The sequence below is a fragment of the Orbicella faveolata genome, unplaced genomic scaffold (assembly GCF_042242905.1).
Source record: "Orbicella faveolata isolate gen_17 unplaced genomic scaffold, um_ofav_v1 contig_14, whole genome shotgun sequence".
Classification (NCBI taxonomy): Eukaryota; Metazoa; Cnidaria; class Anthozoa; order Scleractinia; family Merulinidae; genus Orbicella; species Orbicella faveolata.
In genome coordinates, this window is record NW_028301541.1 from 11,920,001 (window position 1) to 11,940,578 (window position 20,578).

At 38.2% G+C, this 20,578-nt stretch overlaps 1 protein-coding gene and 1 long non-coding RNA gene across 2 annotated transcripts in view; one reads left to right on the forward strand and one right to left on the reverse strand.

The window, feature by feature from the left end:
- The first annotated feature begins 1,827 nt into the window (after window positions 1–1,827).
- LOC110060141 (G protein-coupled receptor 143-like) overlaps window positions 1,828–20,578 on the forward strand; it is a 67,534-nt gene continuing 48,783 nt past the window's right edge. The window contains exons 1-4 of the mRNA XM_089286649.1: window positions 1,828–2,230; window positions 10,155–10,267; window positions 10,664–10,755; window positions 15,424–15,516. Of these exons, the coding sequence (XP_089142775.1) occupies window positions 1,993–2,230; window positions 10,155–10,267; window positions 10,664–10,755; window positions 15,424–15,516 (536 nt within the window). The 5' untranslated portion in view covers window positions 1,828–1,992. The remainder of the gene's footprint in view (window positions 2,231–10,154; window positions 10,268–10,663; window positions 10,756–15,423; window positions 15,517–20,578) is intronic.
- LOC149114015 (uncharacterized) lies at window positions 2,283–18,328 on the reverse strand. Its single transcript, XR_016206387.1, has 2 exons — window positions 17,725–18,328; window positions 2,283–4,342 (listed from the first exon to the last, which is right to left on the reverse strand). It is a non-coding gene; the product is annotated as an uncharacterized LOC149114015 (long non-coding RNA).

The window sequence follows — 20,578 nt, forward strand, 5'->3', positions numbered from 1 at the left end:
TTGACATCTAAACATGAGGAGGGTTGAGAGAGTTCGAGACAGTTATCCAGACCCTAGACTACGTCTCGGGTTTGCATAACTTTCGAGAACTCCCCCGGCCCCCGTGTGTTTAGATGAGGCTATGTAAACACGGAAAACGTTCTCTATTGCTTTTGTAAAATAATTCTCAAAAATTCGCGGGAATCTAAAACGTCACAACCGGGTTTACATACTCTCATCTAAACACACCTATCGACCAATGAAAGCGCGCGTAGTAGCTCAGTTATTTTATAAATACTTTATATAGCGGGGTAGTTACAGAGCGTTTATTATGTTATTCCTCCGGCTCGAGGGGGTATCCCGGCATGATTAGACTTGTGCACATTTTGCAAGGTATCGAGGGGGTCTTCAAGCCCGTGCGGAGGGAGTTACACGTGAAAAGGTCGGGGATGTTCGTCCGAAATATTTGAATCAAACCGAGAGACCAGTCTGGGCGTGGCTCGAGCTTTATTTGACCCCCAAAAGATATAGCCTGAAATGTCAGTCATCTTCCGCTCTCAGCCTTATGCCCAGGTTCTCTATTTAGCTACTGACAAACAATCAGCTAAACGTGCAATCTGATTGGCTTTAGATCTTAAGGAATGTAGCTTATGAGCTTAACTTGCGGCAAGTCGACCTTTGCTTAATAATCCTTCGCTTATTCCTCTCCTTTGTGCGAAGCGCGAGGGCAATCTTCAAGCGACGAAGTCGCAAACGGCCAAACCAACAGGCCAGGAAAGAATTATTGGCATTATTGGAAAGGATTGGAAAGAATTTTAAGAAAATTTTACCTTATATCTTCCAATTCTTATGTATGGTTTTGAGGTTTGGAGCATTTATGACAAAGATGATTATAACTCGTGGGAGAACTGCGACAAAATTGAAAAAAAAAACCATCCTTTTTTTCTGTTTCTAGGTGTTAAAATTATATCCAAATGCAGCCCGTAGAAATGAACTTGGTCGGTTGCCTCTAAAAGAATAACTAACGCAAATTTTATCAAATTTTGGATGCACTTAGAAAACAAACCGGAAGACAGTATTGCAAAACAATATTTACGAATATCCAAGGACCTGGCTTGAACCTGGCTGATAAAAACAAGAAAAGCATTATGCTAAACGTTACCGACCTCTGTAAGAAATCAAATCTAAATACATTAAAACTTAACTGAAAATAACTCCCCGTCATTTATTTCTCAAGTTCGGTTAACTTTCAAAAAAGAAATAATTCAACATTATTAAATTTGATAAAACATAACAAGAAGCAAGAGTTAATGCTTTACTCAATGTTCAAAATTGATTGTCACAAAGCTGATTTTTGAATACAATAAACAATCCCTCGCTCAAAAAAGCCATAAATAAATTTCGTCTCGGAAATCATCGATTACGGATTGAAACTGGCAGACATACAATTCTCAAAACTCCAGAAAATCTCAGAATTTGTCCTTTCTGTCACTTGAATGAAGTTAAAAATTAGCTGCATTTTATACTTTCCTGTCACCTTTACGATAACTTACGCTTGAACGTTTTTGAAGACGTAAATAGAAAATACAATCATTTTGATGCGCTAGATGGTAAATCAAAAAATGTTTTTTCTTTGTAATAATGTTGACCCCCTTTACCTATAGACATCCTGTCATTATTTAAATTATTGTAATTTAGTTACATTATAATAGTTATATTATATTTTAGGTAATACCATGTACTCGTATGGTATACTGAAATAAATTATTTTTGTTGTTGTTGTTGGAAGCTCGTAGACCTTCCTAAGGGGAGGTGGAGAGGGTGGTGGAGAGGAGCCTGATACTCAATCTCAAACCTGTGTGCGCAATAATCACTGATCCGGAAGGTGCGGAGAGTTTACAGTTTGCCGAGGAACTGAAGGTTTAATGTTTGTTGAGTGACCCATTTAATTTTGTAGGAAATGGAGCAAGCATAGGGAATCGTATCGAAGATAAGCCAAGAGAATAAACGATTATGGCGTTTCTACGAGGAAGCTCAATCTACTGTATCGGGGAGAAAGAGATCGACATGACTAGGAGAGTTGCATTTAGCAGCGTGTGCATTACCACAGCGACAATATCTTCGTTTGGAGCCATCGTTCAGCTTGTTAACTGGTTTAAAAGACTGACGGCGAGAGAACCGAGGAGAATACCTTCTCCAACGCCACATGTCGTCTTTTCTCTCGCTTTGGCAGATTTGTTTGCCTGTGTAGGTAAGAACAACTGATTTAGGCTGCTTAATTACAACACAATAGCAAGGCAGTGTGGGATTCAAAACAGCCTTTATTAATAATTACCTAAAAACTAGGATTGTTCACAATATTATTATTAACTGGACCTAACATACTATGAAAAAACACCCCAGCAACAAGCTGGGGACAAGAGCTGGCTAACCTTAGACCAAATAAAATATAGACACTGAGAGAACAACGAAAACAATACAAAGCAATCAAAGTGCTCTATGATTTCCCAGTGGATGATGATTGACATGTGTGGCCTGCGGGTTATTCTAGTTAAACGAGTTACCATATTGACTTCTGGCAATACTTGACCATACTTGTTATAACAGCAGTACTGTTAACTCCCAGAGCTTTTTGCCAAAAACGCATTTTTTGGACATTTTGGAGATTTTCAAGCTGGATATGGGCCAAATTAGCTCCAATCTACTGTAAAAGGTATTTGCCACATGACAGCATGCCTTTCTTTCCACTAGCATTGCGTTTTTAAACATTTTTGCTTGGGCATTCGCAGAAATCAAAATTTTGAGAAAGTGACTTATGTCTTTAGGCTTTTTGTTTTAAATTTTAATATTTTTTTTTCACCTTTACTTTTTCTCCTTTTCTTATCTTTGTGCTGCAGTGATTGACCTTCTACTGGGTTTGCTTCCAGTTCAAAAAATTTCTGAGAAAGCATCATCAAAACAGGAAATTTTTACCATGGAGTAGCCACGTGTGGTGGCAGGAGATTTTGCTTTGAGTTTTTCACTCAAATTTCTGAGCATTTTCATGCATGTTTCAGGCTCCATTGAGCCATCATTCTGATCTGGGTATCATTGGAAAGACTTTTTTCTCCTGCAGAAGTTTAGTATAGATGATGCCAATTTTTGTCAAAGGTGATGATGTCAGAAGTGGAACAAAGGCCAAGGCTCGTCACGGCTGGTTACAGGTGGCACGGGAGTCAATGGGTTTAAAAAAAAAAGACTTTTTGTGTATAATACATGAGTTACAAGAACTGGCAAACCTCCAGTACAAGAACTGCATTACTCCGATAGATCAGTGGCAGATCCAGACTTTGAGCTGAGGGGGGCCTGGTTTTGTTTTACTTGCCCTGCCAGCTTTTCTTCCTTCAGTCATTCAGTCTTTTTTACCCAAAATAAGGGGGGGGGGGGGGCGGGCCCCGGGCCCCTCCCCTAGATCCGCCACTGTAGATGATGGATTTACTCATTCTCGATTGAGCCACTCTACCTTGTAAACTTCTCGTCGCCTTGCTCAACATATTTTTCTTCTCGCCTGAAGTCGAAAGCGTATTCTGCTTTATGTGACTCAGTGCCGTTAGATCGAGTGCGAATAGGTTGCAAAAATAATCGAAGTGACTCTGCTCGCAGGGTAGCTGCAAAAGATCTTCAGAGAATCCAGTTTTTAGTGCAGAGTGCACTATTGGGATGGTTATGGGAGCTGCTTGCCGCTAAGGAACTAAGGCGCTATGGCGCTATGTTTGTTTAATTAATTAATTTCAATTAATTAATTAGTCTAGAGGCAAGGAAGTAGTGGGGGAAGGGTGGGAAAGATACATGTGTACTCTACATAAAACACATTCCATCGCCGTCACTTAGCTTTGAAGATCGCAAAGCTATATATTTGTTTCAGGTAACCCCTTGCTCTCCTTGTGGTACCATTCTCCTTAGAACAAAACTAATTTGCCCTAAATGCATGCGTAGATTAGTTAGCGTTCATGGCTTCTATATTAGGTGAAGGATATATTGCATACGGAATCATGCACAAATCTTGAGTGGTTTTCCTTATGGTAGAGCTCAACATGTAAGATGCATGCGTTCTAGCATCATTAGTGTTATACACTATCTTTCCACGCGGTATTTTATATATCATGTCATGCGACCAAGGACGGCAGTTATTTTTCAGGTAGCGCCAATTGTCCCTTTTTATTGCAAAAGTGAAACGTTACTGTGGCTGCGTAGCTTTTAGAATTACACACAGGTCAGTTCAACAAATATCATCTGCTGTTTTCAATCTACAATAGTGTGCTTGTCAGGGTTCAAATGTATTGCTTCTCCATAGCGGCTTGTTGATTTCTTGCCTTAATTGTGTCTGTAAGAGAGACCAAAAAGTTCCCAAGTAAGTGGCTTTAATACTCCCCAAATTGTAAATTTGTAACAAAAGAAACCAGGAAAATACTCAAATATTGCTGCAGACACAGTGGCACCTAATGAAAGCGCAAATTAATTTAATCAGTCTTTGAGGAGACTCATTGATATGGGCGAGGTAGCGCTGTTTATCTTCAATACTTTTTGTTGAAATGCTTTTCAGCCATCAATATCATTGTGTGTTAATTTTGAATTGTCTTATTGTTAACAACAAAGGTGGCAACAGAAAAAGAAAGTGGTATTTCGTGACTATCTGATAATTAAATTAGTTCTTGTTCATCGGTAAAAATTTGCATTTTTAGTAAAACAACTTCATTTCTGTTCCGTTTCTTCATCACTAAATCAGATATTTAACTTTCTTTCATTTATCTCCAAAAAACAAGGACATCTTCCATATGTTTTGGAGAAAACAAGGGTTTCATATTACATGCCTTTGCGAGGAAAACAAAAGTATCAAGATACAAAGTTGACGTGAAGAGCTAAATTGTCACGTTTGCTGCTTCAACATATTATTGAATTTAAAATGAATGAAAATCAACGTAAAACACCAGTAGTAATTAATTTGTGCGTGATTTTTGGACTTTGAATGAAAATACAACTTTGAAACATACACACTGCAAAGGGGAAAAGCCGTAGCAGACTACCAAGGTAGACACAAACCGGAAGTGAACCGAGCAGGGGTGAGTACTTATGGGACTACTGTACCAGAGCTATCAATTGCGCTCTGCACTATCTGAGATTGTCTCCCTAGTTTTTTATTTTGAATTACAAACATATAACATGTAAACCATCGGATGCAATTTGAGGTTGATTGTGCGAAACTGCAAGGTCACGCAATGTTAAAACCATGTTCATATCGGTTCCAAACTTGAAATAAGTACATGTAGCTACATGTGGAGGTTCTTCGCCAAAAAAAGGGTTGAACAAGAAAAGAAAAAGACCAGTGGCTTAAATAAAAAAGGAAAAAAACAAGCTGACGAATCCTGGAATCAAACTTGGGTTCACTAGATTGGAACGCGGGTGCTAACCATAGTAACACGTAATAAACCTTGCTTCAAGGGGTAAAGATACAAGTACTTCAGCCTTATCTCAAATTAACTAACAAATATGCAAATTAGCTAACAAATATGTGACATATAGTCTCTTAAACTGCAAACGTCTCGTGTGGATAGTACACAAGGAACAGAGGAGTCCTATTTGACCTCTTTTACGGTTAAATTCACCGTACAATTGTAGCGTGAATCAATTTTTTTTGATTCAAATGACCTCAAAATCGAACTGTACACGTGCGATTCTGTTGTGATGATTAAATCTACTATAAATAGGCATTGCTTCCCAAATTGGGCTTGCTTCCAGTTCAAAAATTTCTGAGAAAGCATCATCAGGATGGGCAATTTTTACCATGGAGTAAATTGGGCATGTCGAGTCATGTATGGGGGACGCACTTTCTTGCGATGTATCCTTGACATGATGAACTCCCTCATCTCCCCTACTGCAAGCACAAACTGTCAGCTGAATTTCACGAAGACATCAAGTGGTGGCATTCCTTTCTTTCCCTTCTTCAATGGTTGGGGCCTTTTTCTCTCAGACCAGCCCACAACTGATGTGTAGACAGATGCTTGTGCAATAGCAGCAAGGGCCTATTTTTGGGGAGATTGGTACTGTCATAACTTCCATATCAACTCTCTTGAATTTGCTGATCTACTCATTAATCATAAGGAAGTGCTGGCTCTAATTTTTGCAGCCTTCCACTGGGCCAGGTTTTGGAAAAATCAGCATTTTATTATGTATCAGACAATGTAGCTGCAGTTCACAATATCAATAAATGTTCTACTGTTAACCATGCCATTATGCCTGCCCTAAGGCAGTTGTTTTGGCTGTCTACCATTATCATCGGTATACATCTAAGTCTGATGTTCTCACAGATGTTGTTTCTTGCCTCCATCAACCTGCCCAGTGCCTCTCCTTTCACAGAAACCTACTGTGACTCATGCCTTAACCCCACGCTGATGCTTTGCCTTTGGTCCAACCCAGGTCTTTTGACAGTGCAGATTTCCTTTGTTGCAGAGCCTCTGGATGTTAACCTGGCCTGGCAACTGAAGGAGGAGATCTTTTACTATCGGTCTCGGTCACACGTTCTCTACCAACACAAAAGCAACTTACTGTACGTACCCACCACAGCAGCTATCTTTGTTTCTATCAATGCTTGGGGTATCCACCTGTTCCAGCTCGTCCTGAACACATTTACCAATATGCTGTCTTTTTAGCCAGAATGCTTAAAGCTCCCTCCATTCCTAACTATCTTAATATTATTGGCATTCTCCACAAAGAATTAAATTTATCCAAACCCTTGCTAATAACTGGTCTCTGCAGTCCCTTCTTACCTGGATTAAGTGTGTTAAGGGTCAGCCTCCGTGCCAAAAACTTCCCATCATCCCTGATCTCCTGTATCGGATACATTTGCAACTTAATGTGTGCTCCAGTTTTGATGCTTCATTTTGGGCCAATCTATAGGGTTTAGTTGTGGTGCAGATTATGCAAATGATATGCAAATGATGTCCTTCCTTCATCTGTAAAATTTTTGTAGTAATTTTGCTGACCAGTAGATAAAGCTCCTCAAATCACTATATTAGTCAACATTGCAGGCACATGTATCATTTTACATTTCTAGGTCAAGGTCTTTGTGACTGCGATTGTTGCACTAAACATGGAAACTTGTTTTGTTTGCTTTCTGGGTATAGTTCATTTTACATTTCTATTAGTCTTATTCTTTCTATTCTTATCTTAAATTAACAGTTAACTGTAAATAAGACCAAATGGTTGGCTTTTGTAATACGCACTGGGAACATTTTTGATGACAGAGGTGAAGTTGCTGGAAGCTGCTATCGTAAATTTCCGCTCTGAAGTTTAGGAAAGATTGACAAGAGGCAATCCGCCCTAAATGTGGATGGAACTACTACTGGAGGGTTGAGCTCCTGAAATTAAATTTCAGAAATCAAAGAAAACAGTTTCGTTGAGGCCACAGTAGCATTTGTCGAAAAAGTCTCTAATAAAGAACACCGTGGTCTTAGGAGCCTCTAAAAAAATCATGATTATGCCAGATTAATAAGTTTCAACCACAGGTTGTAGAATCCACCGCAAGAAAATCCTGATCTTGAGGACAAACTCTCCATATTATGCAAATAACAGTGAAGAAACATAAGTCGCATTGGAAGACAAATCCCACATAGCAGGAGCGAGGAGAACTAGCTAGAACTTTGCAAACTGAAATCCAATCCGAGCTTTGAAATTTTGCCCACAGACAAAAATTTGTGGGCTTGTTCAAGCTGATACACTTAGGCACTTGAATAAGCTGATGAGCTATCACACAACAACTCTTGCAAAAAGTTTTATAGGGACAAGTTTTTAGATGATGCCAATTTTGGTCAAAGGTGATGACATCAGAAGAAGAACAAAGGCCAAGGTGCATAATGGCCTGACGAGAAGGTGGCCTACCTCTTTAGGTTTTTCTTTTTTTTTAATTTTTTTTTTTGCCTTTCCTTTTTTTCCAGGTAGGACTTGTTAGACTATGCTACAGCAACTTTTTAGAGGTCATAGGTCTGCATGGTAGCTCACGGTTTCTGCTGTTACCTGCCTGTTGCTTCACAGAGTTTGACACCTTTCTCTAACTCATTAATAATTCATCAAGTTGAAACAAAGAAAATCACAACTGTGAAGGAGGTTTGGATATCTGGTCTTAATTAGCATACTTCTTAGTTTTTGTTTCGATTGAGAAGATACATCAAACACTCAAGACAGTGTTTCATCAGCTATCCAAACACCTCGAATTTTGTCAAGAATACTCCGCTCCGCATCGTATTTTGAACTTTATTCTCGGTGTTTGGATATCCCAATGAAACACTGTCTCTCATGTTTGATATATCACATAATTTCTTAATTGAAAGATATGTTTTAAGCTCTCTAAGTATAGGCACTGGAGGAACAAAATTTGAAATATGCGGTGAACATCAGGGGTTACAATACGTTTGTTAGCAGGCAGGCATCGGGATATGACAACCTTGCAGAAAAATGCTACGCCCAAAGGGGAGTCTGGGGGCATGCCCCACCCCCCAGAAAACTTTGAAATTACAATTGTCAAAGAAAAAAGCCAGCTTGCTGTTTCGTGTCAAGTCATGACTGATCCAAACCTTTCAGGCTGTTGCGGTTTGCTGGTTACCTTTTGCAGTTTCATCTTGCATCTGATTGGTCATGAAACAATAAACATTCCAGAAATTTTCTCTGGTGTCCACAGTTTAACAGGAAAAAATGTAAGAGGTCGGATTGTGTGTTGAGTGGCAGTCACAGGTAATTGTGATAGCTCGAGCAGCAAATCAAATTTGATGGAAGGAGAATGTCAATTAGCATAGTTTATATGTGCGTTATGGCATGAGAAAATATAGGTATAGATAGGTGTTGAGTTTTACCCCTGCTGGAGGTCATAGGAAACTACTAATACTAGTAATAGTTATCTCTAGATCTCCTCCCGCTTTCTTTTATTTCTGCTGATTGAAAACCTGACAATAATATTAAACATTTTTGTATGAACTAAAAATTTTATTTTTTTTTTTTGTAAACTGTATCACTCATACTGATCCAATAACTTAGGTATCTTATAATTACCATGAATATGATCCAAACAATCAGCTAAGTTAACTAAACCAACACATTCTGTTTAACTCATTCTATCACATGATATTCTTTACATAATACTCTCACAAAGCATTTACAGCAGAGCAGTTTACCATATCTTGTTAGAAAGGAGGCAAAAAGTACTTTCTGGGGGAAAAATATGTTGCCTTCGTGGAAACTAATATTTCTTTTACAAAAATTTCACTCAGTAGAACTTTTTAGGGAAAAAAAGGTTAAAAAATTAAAGTGAAACGAGGGCCAAAACCCTGCAGGGGCAAAACATAATTATCTCAAATTACAGAGGTGTTGAATTGTTAAAGGTAAATTTAACAGCAGAAACCACACAGGCCTATGACCTCTAAACATTTGTTATCATATTGCCATGATAGTGAGATGGATACTGTACCTCATTCAAACTCCTCCTAATAACACAGCATACTCATGATCACTCAGTTTGGAAATGACAATGAAGCTTAATAGTTTTGGGGAAAACCACATATTTTGTAAAATGGTGACTATAGATATGGACCACACATAGTATACCATTTGAAAGATATCATTTGTGGGATACCATAAATCAACTACTGTAACAGCCATAGAGGAAGCCTCAGTTTGAATTGAAAAGCATTCAAAATGAAAAATGTTAAAAAATATCTCACTCCTTGTATAGTTGAGGTATACCCCTAAACTATAGCTTATTATACAGTGTGTAGGTTATTTTCAGATTAATTAACTTAAAAGTCTAAGAGAAAAAGTTGCACAATTTGTTGTAGTGGTTAATCAAGTCTGATCTAGGAGGGGGGTGTGATTTTATGCTTTCAAATGACAGACGTGTCCAAGACGTTTTTGCTGTTCAAATTTGATAAAAATTGACCAAATATTGTGCATGTAACGGTATTTTGTGCTACATGACACTCTTGGGAGTGAGATGGGGAAACTTTAAAATGGAACAACAATGCTGAGGTGGAATTAGTGACAGCGCTTCACGGGGGTCACTTTTGCACTTAAATGAATAATAATCAGTGTAATTTAATTAACTGATACGTGTTGTTATTTAATGATCTTTAATTTTTGGTTTTGTCTTCTAGGTGCAATATCAATGTCCATATTGTTTCTTACATTTGAACCTGCTGCTGTGCTTGATGATGAACATAAAAAACCATATGACTATTCTTATTCGTGGATTGGAATGCCTATTGAGGTGAGCAAATGAAATAATTGATTATCCTTTGGTTCTTGTGGCATTATTCAATGCAGTCTTGGTCTGACACATTCTGTTTGCCTCTGCTGGCACATAAGCCTGCATCGTAGGCATTCAAAAGGGTAGCAGAGGGGTAGGAGAGGGGAAGGAGAGGGGAAAACTAGAAGGGCGAATTGTGATAGGAGGGGGACAATAATGCTTTGCCTTCTAGTTTACCCCTCTCCCTCCCCTTTGAATACCTGCCATGCAGGCTATTGGTGCATTAATTAACAGATTAAATAAATTGGTATGCGATCATCACTATGGTCAAAATAAACATAGCAGTATATGTATTTAAATGCAATATTTTATACAACTTATCTCAGTAGTAAACAAAAAATCTTATTTCTTTTGCAGTCATTCACAATGTTTGCATATATTTCATCCTATATGTGGACACTATTTTATTCCCTTGATGTCTGCCTTCAAGTTCATAATCGCCAATCATGGTAAATTTGTCTATTAATTGCTTAGGATGGAAGGTCTACATTGTGTGGTATATTGCAAATATTGTTGTGTGCTGGCCGTTTCTGTAATTGTTCAATCTACCAGTTGGTTATTAGCCCTGTCAGCCTAGTCAGCCAAGTCATTAGTCCCAGGGTGAGGATGTTTCAGAGTAGATGCACACAATCCCTTACTTTGACTGTTTCCACCTCCTGTGGTGTGGATGTGGGGATTGAACTTATAGGAGGCATGCTTCCGGTAATGTTCTACAAATTGTTTGCCCTGAACAAGGATTTACACTTGTAAACATAATGAATGTTCATTAAACAAAATTCATATGGATTACATAAAGATCCCCCTTGAGAGCATGGGTGATCAAAATAGTATAAATTAATATCGTTTTGGTAAATCAAGATCAACATTTCTAAAATACAAAAGCGTGATATGAGAGATTTTCACTTAAGCTAAAATAGAAATAATTTTTTATTTGCATTGTTTGTTTCGATGTTAATAAGCTTAATGGTGACGCAGCCGTATTGCTAAAAACCATGCATCAAAATAATGGTCTCCCTATCATTTTACCTGTTCTATTTTAAGTTGCCTTTATCCTGACAGGCTGCTACATGTAAGTCTGTCTTGCCCATTGTGGATCTAAAAATGTCTTGAAGCGGAGAAGGGCACTGAAAAACCTTTCAGCGACCTTTCAGCAAAGCACAAGGTTATAGGAATTGTGGCCAAGATGGAGGCAACTTCATATAGAACAAGTAAAATGTCATGGAGACCATTTTGATGCATGGTCTTTACCATCACAGCTTTTTCTCTCTCTGGCAGGAGTCCCTTCAGTCATAGTTTTCAAAGATTGAATTCTTTGAAATTAGATATAATTTGGATGTTGTGGTTAGGAGAAGGGCAAAATATAATTTTGCCCAATGAACACAAATCTTCCTTGTCTTTGCTCTAAAACCTTGATTGAAGTTCACTTACAGTACATCTCAGTTTTGCCCTCTAATACTACATTTTTGCCTGAATAATACCATTTTGTAACAGGGGCTCTCCTTGTAAGCCCAGTAGGGTTTTTTTGACAGCTCCTGCTCTTTTTACGTATAAAATTATGTGAAAATATATTACTGTAAATCAATGAATCTCAAAAAAATGCTTGATTAAACAAAGTTCCTAAGTGCAAGTAAGACCAAAAGTAGAAGTACTAAATATCATTATCTTGATCAAATTGAAGGTACCATTGGTAAAATTAATATGGTGTTCCTATGCTACCCATCCCTCCCTATAAAGCTAGCTAGAAGCACCCAGGTTAAGCCCACTGTAAATTTATTACAAGTTGTTTAAGTCCAGGGCTTAAACACGGGGTGACCCATATATAACAAGGCTGAGGTGTTCAGCCTGCCAATCACAAATCCCAATGGACGACCAGTGCTCCCATTTGATTTGCTTATTCACTCAGGTCTAATTTTAGTGCGTTGCCACAAAATTCTGGAGAGCGACGAGTGTAATTTTCTGTTTTATTTTACAAGTAAGCAATGCCTTTTGAACTACATATAAATGAAGGATAGCTTCAAGAGAAGAGTTACAAAGAAAATTGACTTTTTTAATTTCAACTTCATAATTTTGTTCCTCCGTTTGCAAAAGCCTTTTGTATGAATTTGCGCTGTTCACTCAAATTCATAAAATGCCTCATTTAGTTCTTTCAATGCCAGAGTGTCTTTGCTCCTTCAAGGATTAACACAGTTGTGAAATAAGTTTGGGAACTAAAACTTGCAAAAAAAAAAAACCCAGCTACAAGCAGACAGTTAAGGTTATATAATTAATTATATCTACGGTAATATGGTTATTTTTTTAGCCAGTTATCTAAAAGAAATTCCATAAGGTGAACATTGGCTGCTGTTGTACTCTTGAGGCTAAAATTCAGCCGACCTTTTATGAACACAACTTTTGTTTTTATTGCATTCAGGCTTGAGCCTTCCTTTTCCTTTCTAACGTCCATATTCAGACGAAATCTCACTTTGCCGTTTTTCAAGTTTTCTTGTTTCTTCGTAGTGCTTTTTGTTTCCAATTTCTTTGCTCTAAATATAGAACAGTTTGAGGAATAACTCAGCATTGTTCAATTTGCATTTTGTTTGCACCATCATAACACTCATAAATTTGAATAATTAACAATTATTCCATGAGTGAGCGTTGGCTATAACCAATCTCATATCCAACAAGCGCGAATGGAATAATTGTTTTATTAAATACGGTGCGTTTGTATACTTGGAAATTATAGCTTAATTTAATTGGGTTTTAATTTTACAAAGCGACCGGAAATCGATGTGGTGAAAACAGCAACAAGTGGGAAATTACATGACTTGCGCGCCATTTGTAAAATTAGTTGAATGAAAAAATTGAAAGCGAAGCAAGCAAATTTGCTGAATGAATTTACAATCAAGTAGAATTCAAGGAACGTCTATCAAATGAAGGAGATATAAACTTGTTCAGAAAGTTTGAAAAGCGTTCAAGTTTGAGTCATGGAGAAGAGCCAAATAATTGTGCACTTATACATTGCCGTTGTAATAGCGCTGCGGAAAAATTTGATCGTCATGTGACACAGACGTTGTGCCAAAATTATGCTCGACGAGACCTCTTTCAGAATTCCCTTGCTTTGAAAGCCATAGCATTTCGAGCTGTATGTGTGGAGCTCATTGTTGGCCAGATTCAGAGTCAAATACAGAAACTATCTTAGCGTCAGATTCATCTTCAGAATCTCCAAGGCCACCCTGATGGTTTTTCGTGGCTGGTAAAGAACCGGGCTTACTTCGGTTCAGCTCAAAACACTCAACTCCTTGAGGTGTTTTTTGCAAGGACAGCAATGATGCCTGTTTTCCTGAGGCCTTTTACAAATGCTCTAATAATTTATTTGCCTGGTCAGAGATAATGGAAAACGGTTTGTTGTGCGGGGGCGTGCGAAGGAAATGATCAATGGCGGCTCTCCTTATGGATTTAATCTATGAAGTTTTGCAATACGTGCCATCTTTCTTCCTCGCAGATGTGTAAAAACACTTCAAACAAACATTCAGTTCTTCTTTTGACATTGCTCATATCGGTTTCGAAAATTTGGTGCCACCAGGACTAGCAAGCCATTCTGTTACGGTAAACATTGTTTTTGTTACATAATCTTCATGAGTGCGTAAAATCTCGACTGTCATATTTTAATTTTGCAACTTTTTGAGGAAACTTAACGTATACGCACCGTTAAATAATCTAATCTCGAACTTTGTGGCTTTTTTGTTGTTACTGGAACAGCATTGTCCATAATTTCCTGTATTTCTTCTGTAGATAGCTCACCGAATCTGTTTTTTTTCGTCCATTTTTTTCTCAACAAAACTTGGCTTCTCGCGAAAAAGTTTATGCCAAGCGACATTCACCGCATTCATTTCCATATAACGTCAAACGCAGGTATAATGGCTGGTAACCGAGATCCAGTGAACCAATAAGAAAGCTACAATTGCATTATCCGAGGTTGAGAATTTAATAATTGTTAAATATCCCACCAAAATACGTCTGTGTTCATAGGCTTTAACCAAAATCACTTCTTACTGGATTTGTTTTCCTTCTCGGCATGCTGAGATAAATGGAAACAGATAGCTTGTTGACCGCAGGCATCAGCTTTGTTATTTTAGTTAGCGACAAAATTTGAATGTTCCGTGAAGTTACGAAGATAATTCATCATTTTTGTTCTTCCAAGGCATCTTCTGAAGTGTTAATATAAGTTTTTTTCACTGTATTTTTATTATTTACCTTTCATTATTCCACGTAAATAACGCCATTGTTTTAACGAGAAAAACGCTATTTCTCCACGACTTCTATGGTATGCAACCGTTATTTCAGCTTTCCACCTTGCACAAAAAAGCCAACAAAGTGCTTCAAAGGTGGCATGTCCTTGCCTTTTATAGGATCACTCCATGTTTAAAGCCTGCATTTTATGGTCTGATTGTTAGTAAGCTCTGTGATAAACTTCCTTGCATATGGCTACTGCCTTTGAAATTTGAATTAACAAATCAGCATTCCTAAAGTAGGCAAGAGAAACTGTACTGTCCTGACACCACTTGTATGTTTGAAGGAAACTAAGGCATTTATGATGGGCCACTTTTCTCACTTGATGCTACATTAATAGTCAAACTAGTGAGACAATCTCAGATAGTGTAGAGTGCAATTGATAGCTCTGGCATGGTAGTCCATAGGTACTCACCCCTGCTGAGTTCACTTCTGGTTTGTATCAACCTTGGTAGTCTGCTAAGGCTTTTCCTTCAAGGTTCAATAATAGTGCCTTAAAGCCTTAATGCCTTAGCTTCTTAGCCCCTTAGCAGCAGGCAGCCCCCCGCCTCCCTGCCAAAACCATCCCAATAGTGCACTCTGCACTGAAAGGGAGGTTAACAGTGCAGCTGAAGTCATAGATTGTACAAAATGAAAAATATGAATCAAAATGTTTGTGCCTGATACAATTTTGTTTGTCTTTATTTTTGTTAGTTCTGAAGAATACAAAATTTATTGTTCTGTTTTGGCAGACAGGAGGGTTTTAACTGCAAGTTATACTGTGTGCACAGCTGCTGTACATGTATGCTGAGCTCTTAAGGACATCCCTTATACATTTTTTATTCTGTATGTAATCTTTTTGTTTTCAGCTTTCACAGTAAGGTGTATCACCTGATGTCATGGCCTTTGGCTGCTTGGCTTGCAGGATGGGGTCAATATGCATATTTTGGCAGTAAAATTTAGTAAGTCAGTTGAATTATACACTAACATGGTTGTACAGTATTATTTTATATCTGGATTGCTGATTATATCAATCTGCAGTCATGAACATGTATTTATATACCTTGGCAGCATTCTGTTTAAATAAATGTTGCCTGAATTGTTATTTTGACAGTGACTGTAATCCTCCGTAGGAAAAAAGAAGGGGACTGGTACATTTACCCATAGTTCTTAGCGCAAGAAAATCCTTACAACGTTCATAAAAACGTACAGAAAAGTTATAGAATCTTCAAACCTAGGCTGCACAATATCCTTAGTACAGGAACTAATATTGTAAAAATTTGGCTTTCTTTGTGCCATATAGGCTGTGTTAGGTTCGCAAGGTATTGTGGTAAAATGTACAGCCGCCATCTTTTTTCCTAGGGTGGATTGTACACCAATAGTTCCCTAACTTAACTACTGCAAATGAATTTCCAAATCTCATCTGTTATGAGTTAAACCAGAAGCACAGGTGATATGCTTCTGGTTAAACCCATAAACTTTAACATGTACACTCATCAGCTGCTCTTCCACTGAGTTAAGGGAGACCACGGAATTTTAAGGCTTGTATGTACATGTAGCCACACTTTCCTGTATTTGGGTCTTCCAAGTCAGCTCCTTACCTGCCTTAACCCACCCACCCACCTACCTACCTACCTACCTACCTACCTACCTACCTACCTACCTACCTACTTACCTACCTACCTACCTACCTACACCTGTACCTACCTACACCTGTACCTACCCACCCACCCACCTACCTACCTACCTACCTACCTTAACCCACCTACCTCAACCCAACCTACCTATCTACCTTAACCCACACACCTACCTACCTTAACCCACCCACCTACCACCTACCACCTACCTGCCTACCTACCTACCTTAACCCACCTACCTTAACCCAACCTACCTATCTACCTTAACCCAACCTACCTATCTACCTTAACCCACACACCTACCTACCTTAACCCACCCACCTACCACCTACCACCTACCTACCTACCTTAACCTACCTACCAACCTTAAGGGCCCATTAACCGATTTATGCGCACGCTCGCGCGCGTTGCTAAGGAGGTGAAATTTCACTTCCGGTTACTTACGTCAGCCTGAGCGCGGAAAATAAAAACAACTCAATAACTTCCAAATTCGCTTACATTATAGATGTTTTTCTTTGTGTTTCACAAAATGCAAATTAAAAAATGTACAAGCAGAGACAAAACAAGAAAAAGACAGAAAAACAAGAGCAATAGAAAGAGAAAAACTAACTCCACGTGGCTTTGTTTGATCTTACCGAAGTGTGCTGGTAGTGTAAATTGCACACGCGCTGATAGGGTAACTTCCAATATATATCGGGCGCACTTCCGGTTTCTTTAAATGCTAAAGGAAACGCGGTTTTTCATTAATCCAGCCTTTTTCGACGGATTTCGATCAAAGCCAACTTTGGAAAGATAGCTATACATTCCTTTTTCAAAATCATGCTTTTTTCAGAAAATTACGAAATTTTTAATATTTTGAAATTCTCTCAAAATCTGACCTTTTAGAAATGAAACAGAGCGTAATGAGGATTTAAGAGGCTGTCTCTGTAAGAACCGACCACTGATTTTACTTCGAAAATTCGATTTTTCTCATAAGCTGGGATTTCGAAGCCCTTACCTAGTCAATCACTAAAATGAGTTTTGTTTCATTAAAAATTCCAATTGAAGTTTTCTAGGATTGATTGAAGTTCGGTCCGCTCGACACAAGTTTCATGCCCGCCGAAACTGGAAAAATAGCACATATTGCCGGCGCTCTAAAAAAAATAATATTCGCTCAAAAGTCCCAATTCTTTCTTTCAACTATAGATATATCATAGCAGTTTGTTAAGCCATGTTGCAATTATAATTCAATGTTGCACCTTAAACGGTTAAAAGAAGATTTTCTACCCGTTAAATCAAGTTTTGAACCAAACGCGAAAATAGCTCTACTTTGAAGGCACGTTTTTAAAATGTGGCACCTGTTTGAAACTGCTGAACTACATGAACAGAAAGTAGAAATGTCCCTTAGTTTAAAACAATAATAAAATTTGTCTGCCCACTAGGTTTTCAAAACTAACGACCGCTTAAAGTTCAGGAAATTTTGAAAATATTCCGGTGAGTAACTAACACACTCGCCTTCGTAAAGTGCTCCATAAATTCCCGTAAATCTCTTACCTGGCTTCAAGATTAAAGTTTTGGTCCTTTGTAGCGATCCTTGAAACCTAGGTAGCATTAAAACTGCCAGCTTTTCCTTCCAACTGTAGGTTTGTATATAAAGTAGATTTATGCGTTCCTCATCTGTGTCGAGCTTGACCGTCACATACTTCGATGTTATTTGCATTGCTGACCATTGTTTTCCTCGAAGCCGGTTTAATCATGTAGACTCCTCTTGAAAGGTTTGTAGAGGCACTCTTTTGGACAACTCTCGGCACACATACATGTATGAACAGTAAACGGTGATTCGGGAAGCCAAGGAAGGATTGATAAATGCCACGGCCATTTTGTGTTTACAACAAGTGATTTAGTTCCCAATCTCCCCGTTATACTCACGGGAAGATTGGGAACTAAATCACTTGTTGTAAACGCAAAATGGCCGTGGCATTTATCAATCCTTCCTTGGCTTCCCGAATCACCGTTTACTGTTCATACATGTATGTGTGCCGAGAGTTGTCCAAAAGAGTGCTTCTACAAACCTTTCAAGAGGAGTCTACATGATTAAACCGGCTTCGAGGAAAACAATGGTCAGTAATGCAAATAACATCGAAGTATGTGACGGTCACGCTCGACACAGATGAGGAACGTACAACTCTACTTTATATACAAACCTACAGTTGGAAGGAAAAGCTGGCAGTTCTAATGCTATCTAGGTTTCAAGGATCGCTACAAAGGACCAAAACTTTAATCTTGAAGCCAGGTAAGAGATTTACGGGAATTTATGGAGCACTTTACGAAGGCGAGTGTGTTAGTTACTCACCGGAATATTTTCAAAATTTCCTGAACTTTAAGCGGTCGTTAGTTTTGAAAACCTAGTGGGCAGACAAATTTTATTATTGTTTTAAACTAAGGGACATTTCTACTTTCTGTTCATGTAGTTCAGCAGTTTCAAACAGGTGCCACATTTTAAAAACGTGCCTTCAAAGTAGAGCTATTTTCGCGTTTGGTTCAAAACTCGATTTAACGGGTAGAAAATCTTCTTTTAACCGTTTAAGGTGCAACATTGAATTATAATTGCAACATAGCTAAACAAACTGCTATGATATATCTATAGTTGAAAGAAAGAATTGGGACTTTTGAGCGAATATTATTTTGTTTAGAGCGCCGGCAATATGTGCTATTTTTCCAGTTTCGGCGGGCATGAAACTTGTGTCGAGCGGACCGAACTTCAATCAATCCTAGAAAACTTCAAGTGGAATTTTTAATGAAATAAAACTCATTTTAGTGATTGACTAGGTAAGGGCTTCGAAATCCCAGCTTATGAGAAACATAGGCACGCAAGGCGTGCAAGAGTTATTTTTTTGTGAACTATAAGTCTCGGAGATAGCAGCATTCATGGGACTGTTTGCAGTAATGATTTGGTTGATTTGACAAGTTTTTTTGGTTGCGATGTACAGCAAGAAAGAAACTGCGAGTTTATGATGTACATACGATGTTACATCGGTAATGGTAAGATAACTAAATAGTAAGCCATAAAATGTTTGACTGAACAAACTACAGTAATCTGACACGTCTCCAGATTAATGTAGATACCATTTTATTTTCTAACAGGCAATTTTATTCGTTCTTTGATACAACCCACACTGTGATTGGTCTGACACGCGCACAAGCATAACTCCCTCACTCACCGATCACGTAGCCCTTCCCCCCGGGGGGGGGGAGGGGGAGGACTGCCTTATATGGGCTATATAGGTCTGTGCGGTCCCGAAGGGTATGGTTTTTCAGCCGTTTTGGTCATAAATAGGGTATCGATTTTAGCTGATTTTGGTCATTTTGGTCATAAATAGGGTACGGTTTTTGCACTCTAGCCTTGATATGGGTTTGCTTTAAGAAGAAGCCACTTTTTCATCATTATCGAAAAGAAAATCAACAAAAGCCCTTCGCAAATTTATATGTTTACGGTAATTTAACATTGGTTTGAACTAGGGAGCTAATTATAACGCAGGTCTGAAACAGGGTTTTGATTTGAGGGTCAGGTCGTAAATAGGGTTTCGAATTTTTGGTCAGGTCATAAATAGGGTAAGGAATATCGCAGATTTTGGTCATAAATTGGGTAAGGGTTTTGGGAAGCGGGCCGCACACCCCCTACCAATTTTTCTGGGAGTACCCCCTCGGGAGCTCTTCCAGCCCCCAAGAGAAATTTTTGCTCAAAAATACTCAAGTTAAGAGAACTTTTCGCATTTTCTACGAGTCGTAAGTTTACCATTTTTACACAACACAACGCAACAACACTACTTCACCGAAAATTGAAAGAAAGAGAAAAAACCTCTCTGACACGTTGAAAGTCTGATTTAATTAAATTGCACTTTAACTTGGTGCCACATAGTCTTCAAAGAACATTTGAACAGTTTTCATACTTTTTACCTTTAAAAATATCGGACTGAAAAGAATGTCATAAAATGCTCATCAAATAAAAATATTAAACTGCTACTGCAGAGACGTAAAAACACTCTAGAAATGAAAGGTTCTTTTTTGTTTAATATCCTGGGAACAATAGCCGATAACTTGTAAGCTCTAATTGAATTTACTCCCATATGAAAAACAAAAGTGTCGAGTTACTATTTGTGACTAAAAATAGCAAACATCTCGTGGGAACAAGTGGTGACGATTCGTCAGCTCTAATTGAATTTACTACCTTGTGAAAAACAAGAGTGTCAAATTACCCATTGTAACTAAAAAATAAAAATATTTTGTTATATTTGCGTGCAATAAGAACAAAACAATCGTTACCTGCACTTACTATTGTAAACGTTAGAACTGCTTCAAATCTAAATAGTCTCGTCTCCTCTAAAACATGTCCTAAGAACTAGAACCA